The 6,000-nt window shown below is 38.2% G+C and overlaps 1 protein-coding gene across 1 annotated transcript; it reads right to left on the bottom strand.

Annotated features, from left to right (window-relative positions):
• On the bottom strand, window positions 1-1,753 carry LOC121742495 (myb family transcription factor IPN2-like). The gene is made up of 6 exons (XM_042135637.1): window positions 1,514-1,753; window positions 1,347-1,423; window positions 1,171-1,228; window positions 1,020-1,086; window positions 750-792; window positions 1-672 (listed from the first exon to the last, which is right to left on the bottom strand). Exons 1-6 carry the CDS (start codon window positions 1,662-1,664, stop codon window positions 178-180), a joined length of 891 nt encoding a protein of 296 aa, XP_041991571.1. The 5' UTR covers window positions 1,665-1,753; the 3' UTR covers window positions 1-177.
• Between the last annotated feature and the right edge of the window lie 4,247 nt (window positions 1,754-6,000).

Raw genomic sequence — 6,000 nt, 5'->3', positions numbered from 1 at the left:
TGAACTCAAACATCACCCGGTCGATCCTAGGTAGTAGTATTATTCAACATCCCTCATTTTCAACTTCTAAATGGTTAAAATTAAAAACTCCAAACCCCCTAATTAAGTTAAAACACTAAAATTACCATCACCAAAACAAAATAAAAACGTAATTAAAATATGTGTACGTGTGTTTGGTCACCCGAAAGGCGAGCTCCGCATCCCTCCGGCGCTGATCGCCACCGTCCGCGGCGGCGTCGGCGAAGGCCGATCCATCTTCACATCGTATTTCTTATGATCATGACCTCCCGACAGCATCGGCTTGGTCTCATAGATATCCGAAACCGAGTCGATATCGCTGCCACGGTCGACCGAGAGAGGGCCGATCTGATCGTCGAGGCACGACGCGGTGCCGAGCTCTTGCAGCCGGAGATCGTCGGCCCAGACCAAGGGGCTTTTGCCGGTGTAAGGAGTGGACCTCTTTTTGTCAATAAAGGACTCCATCTCCATGCTTTGGTGGTGGAGATGGTCGCTGCTGCCGTACATATTGAGGTCTTGGAGGGTAGGGAAGTTGAGAGTGGGACCCGCCGCCGACTTGTTGTCGCCGGCGAGGACTGTTTGGCAAGCTTTTTCGAGAATTGTTTGCATGTATTTGCCGTGAGCTTCAATTCGGAGCTGCAGGTGTCTCTGCACCTGTTTTTTTAGTATGTTTAATTTCAATCTTTGTTTAATTTATTGGAAAAGAATATGTAAATCGATTGATTACTTACCTCTAATTGCTCGTGGAGTCTTCTGTTCACCTCCATTTGCATCCTAATTGCATCAGTGTCAGTATATGAGATCACACAATTCCACAGAAAAATCAGGCTTTTTTTTTGGAAGTTGATTTTCAAACGAAGAATGTTTTTTTTTTTTGGTTATTGCCGTGCACATGCGATCACATGTGCCGCCTACAAATTAAAGGTTTTAATTTTTCACAAACCTAGAAAATACTTATCCGTTTGTAGACATAAACCATGGAAATAATAGAAATAACATACTCATTCATGCTTCGCCCCATCATCCCGGAGGACGATGCATTGTTTCTTTGCAGTTCAAGAGATGAAGCTGCATACAAATACTTTGATTAGATTAGATATACAAGGGTTTTTAAAGAAACACAGTATTATTAAACTTGTGAATAGAGTCTACCATCTTTGATGGAGTGATCATTGAAATCCTTGTGAGGCTGCTTTCCCAGCCTAAATTTCTGAATCAAAAAAAAGACCCAGATATCAAAATCAAATCTTTGAAACACCCTACAACAGAAACTCCAAAACAATCGACCCAAGTAACAAAAATGGATAAAAAACAGAATCTTGATGAACCTGAAGATGGCTCTTGAGATGGTAAAGCGTGAGACCCTTAACCCCCATAACTCTCATGATGGTCTTCGGCGTCGCTTCTAAAATCAATTACAGATAATTCGGATTAATTCAATTTAAAAAAAAAATGAAGAGAAGAAGAAATAGAAGGAAGAGAAGACAAGACAGACTGTCAGGGCCGCCGAGCTGGGTGACGGCGTCGACAAAGCGCTCATGAAGCTCGACAGTCCAGCGAAGACGAGGCTTGGGATCAGTGGTGAGGACGAGACCAGAGTCGCACATGGGAGAATTCATACTTGATGCCTTCTTTGGGTGGAACATTATTCAAGAACAAATGCTTCCAGAATAGGGTGCGGATATGAAGCAACTCTAAAAAGCCCTTTGCCCTCTCAATTACTACTACAATGGAATGACTATGCCTGTTTTTAAATCTTAATTAAAGACAATTTCAAAAAGTTGGGGGAAAACAAAAAAGAAAAGGAAAATCCGTTTTTGTTATCCACAAGCTTACCTATCTTTTTGAGAACCCTAGTTATTTCTTTTTAACCCATAAAGTGGGATATTTCTAGTAAATAATTAAGCACACTTAACTATAGTATTATGGTTAATACCATTTGGTAGTATTATGGAAAACAGTGACATTTTGTAAATTTGTAGAAATATTGGTGTTGCAAATTGTAAGTTTCCTCTACCTTTACTATATCCGTAACACCCTCGAATTAATAGAGAATTTAGAAAACTACAGTTTTTACTTATAATGATCCACTTGTATGGTGGAATTTCATTTCATTTCTAGTAAACAATATCATTAGGTTAGGTTGGATCAACTTCTATAAAATTGGAGTAATATTTTATATAGAGTTGCTATCCGTAACTTATATATAAAAGAGTACTACTCCTTTTGATCCAAAACATATAGTCAAATTGCGAATTTTGTCCATTACATTCATTTTCCAATTTTCAAGTCCATAACATACGAAAATCGCTCCCGGTTTGGCCCTTTTTGGACGGCTCAATTAAAATGCGGAAGTCAACAGTTAATTAGCAAAAGTTTGACTAAATTAAGCTAAATAATTTGCTAATTATTTTCTTAAAAAATACCAATTATTTATTTTTATAAAAATATCAATTATTTATTTTCTTAAAAATACCAATTATTTATTTTCCCCAAATGTTATTTGAAAACTGATTTCCTTTCCCTCTCTTTAACACTTCATCTTTTTTTATCTCTCTTTTTCTTCCCCACACAATCAGCGAAGAACCCTAATTCTTCGTCGTCCTCCCCTACCCTGCAACATACCGAAAAATCGTTTGAAATGCATCAGTCGACTTCCAGCAGCAATTCCAGCGACAACGGCGGTGGGCGCGACCTTCAATTTAGGCCTCTGCTCTGCTTTTGTAAGAAGGTAGCGGCACTCCAAATCGTCAGCAGCAACACCAAACCGTTAAAAGGGAAGCTTTAATTTGCTTGTGAGAAGAACGAATGCAATTTCTTCAAGTGGTGTGAGCCAATTCATCAAGGTGAAGTCCCTTCTTCGTCAACCTCAGTTGTTGCTTCTGATTTAGGGTTGGTTTTAGCAAAATTAATGAAAAAAATTGAGGTTGTACAGTTGATGTTGGACGAAATTAAAGCAGAAACGAAGGCAAAATTTGAGAAATTAGTGTATGTTGTTGTATCTGCTCTATGTTTTGTAGTTGTTGTTGGGATATTTTGTATGTTAAATTAATTTGATGAAAAAATCATAGTGTTTGTTTGAAATTTGTATTTTGAGTTCGATGCATTTGCGAACTAGCTTGCTTGCTTCTTTTTCGACATTCAAACTTGTTTTTGGAATTTGGGGCATAAATATGCAAAAATATACATGCGAAAGCCGTCCTTCATATTCATGAAGTACTTCAAATTGGTCCTAAACATTAGAGCGCATAAATTCATTAGGCAAAATAAAATACATGTCCTCCATACTCGTTACTTGAAGTCGGTTGCATCTTCACACACCAAAACAAACCACACCCAAAAACCAAAAAACCAACAATCCAGCAACATTCAAGGTGTTTTCTTCTTTGAAGGGACTGAGGACGACCCTCATTTCTTCTTCCGAGTGAGTGAGGATGAGCCACGTTTCTTCTTGAGAGGGTTAGAGGACGAGGCACCGCATTCCGCAAAGATTTTCGCAATCGTACTTTCACAACGTGCCTTATTGTATCCCGGCTGGCGGCACAAACTGCACTTTGGCTGTTCCTCGGCACGATTCCGCTTCTTTCTCATAGTTGGCTCTACAAAACAATAATCAATGAATCAAACTAATTTTGTGAATAGATTATAGCACAATAAATAAGAACTCAGAATTCAACAAGAGGCAAGGTTAATGAAATACCTTTAGGCGGTTTGGCAGCTTGAGTGCCTTGGGGACATCTCCTCTTGTTGTGTCCTTTTTCACCACAAAGACGGCAACTGTAATCTGCCATAAGGCCCTTCCAGGACATTTTCTTCTCTCCATCGTCCTCCTCTCGGAAGTCAACAAGGCGACGGGTTAATCGTGATGTCTTTGCTTTGGCTTTGTGTATCTCGGCCTGCTCTTGAACCGACTTCATCCTTGATCCCCTAGGCCGTCCCGGTAGTCGTCTAAGGTCTGGTGGAACAACATCTGGGTTGTAACACCCCACTTTTTGAACCCTAATTTTGGAACCCTAAGACGTTGTATTTATTGCTTTGATTGTCGCAATTAAATGGCGAATCGTTATGTGATTTATTCGATGACCTAATTTTGTTTTGACCTAGTCAATTTCGTTGATTTTATGACATGGCTTAAATTAATTGATGTGGAATGAAATATATTGCGGTAACTTATATTTTAAGGGGAGTGATATTTAATTAGGATCATAAGTAATTACCTTGCCCTTTTGTGGAGAAAATTTCGACCATTATTATTATTTGGAGAAGAATTATTTTTCTTGGATTTAATTATTTGTTTTGGGATAGTTATCCAAATTACATCCTAAAGCCTAATTATCTTATTTCTTCATGATAAAAATCCGCCCTATTATTTTTCCTAAGGGAGATTTCGAAATCTCCTAGCTTGTGGGAGAAGGAAATTATTCATTATTTATTTTGATCCCTTAATTATTTCTTTCCATGTTTTAATTGGAATATCCTAGCAAATCTTGCCTTATCTATTTTATTAAAGATTTGGAAATTATTCCTTGTGGAAGAAATAATTTCACACGCCTATTCCTGGTTCATGGGAAGATTTTTATTTATTTTTCTGCTCCGTATTATATTTTATTCTGCTCCGTGAAAATACCAAATTAAATCATGGCTGATTAAATAACCATGATTTTCGAATATCCTCCTTATTCTCCCTCAATTTACACGCCAATCATCCCTCCCCAAATCTCTCAAATCTTTATTTGATTTATTCTCCATATCTTCATGCAATTAATTGGAGATTTCATCTTAACTCTATAAATAAAACAAAACCTAACCCTAGCCCCCACCAAAAAAATCGCCCCCTCCCTTGAAGTACACGCTCATTCCCTCTTCTCCACTCTCCCACACTTGTTCATCCATTCTACTCAAGATCCCCTCAATTTCCCAAGAGATTATTGAAGAACCAAGGTTTTATTCGCTTTCTACCGATTGTTTCGTCCAAGAAAAGTAAATTCAAACCTATATTCTTCACTCCTCTCCACCTAAACCTTCTTTGACTCCGTCATGCATGTAGAGAGTGTAGGGAATGCAGATCTAAGGGTTTAATCGGTGGGAATGTGTAATCGTATGTGTGAATGCATTTTGATTTCAATTGGTTGATGATTTAATGAATCCTCGGTGAATGATATGTGATTTCATGAAAATATGTGTCTAAGGACCCTTTTGAGCATGCTTGTATGTTAAAACCATGAAAAGGTTGATGTTGAATAAGTGAGGGTAAACCCTAATTCGGATTTCCTAAAAGCATGAGAAACTGTGGTTCCGAACAGTAAGTTCCGACTCGTTTTTGACCGACCAAATGAACTCCGATTTGACCGATTCTTTTTCCTGAGTAAACTTCCTGATGTCTTCTATGTTGTGTGTAAATTTCAACCCATTTGGATAAAAGATGGATTTTTGGTGAATTTATAAAGTTGACTGCGCATTTCTGGCAGAAACTGTTTTCTCGACCAGTAGGTTACGTTTTCTATTTGACCGACCTAAAAAGGTTATTTTGACATGAAATTTAAACTGGAAGTTATTTGATGAGTCTACTGCCTTTTCGTAAAGTTTTAGCCCCAACGGAAGTCGGATGATTTTTAAATGATTTTTATAAAATGGTTGCGCAGTGCTGCCAGATTTCTACCTTAGCAAAATAACTATGTTTTGAATGGCATACATGAATTATATATGTGACGAGATGATGTGATATGCAAAGATGTTATGCTATGATGTGATTTCCATTTGTTGTTGGGAAAAGGGAAAAATTAAGGACATGCATAATACTAAGTCCGTGTTAGTGACTAATTGGGAATACCTTATCCAAAGATGAAAATTCGTGCGTAAAGCGTGATATCAAAGGAAAAGCGAAACTTATCCAAGCCCCTTGGCCTAGCGGTAAAGGGTGCTGGATACCGCGTCCATCCTGGAGGTCTCGAGTTCGAACCCTGGGTGGCGTAATTTGTCTTT

The sequence above is a fragment of the Salvia splendens genome, chromosome 7 (genome assembly GCF_004379255.2).
Source record: "Salvia splendens isolate huo1 chromosome 7, SspV2, whole genome shotgun sequence".
NCBI lineage: Eukaryota > Viridiplantae > Streptophyta > Magnoliopsida > Lamiales > Lamiaceae > Salvia > Salvia splendens.
Note: the sequence above shows the minus strand (reverse complement) of the source record. Positions and strands in the feature narration are given on the sequence as shown.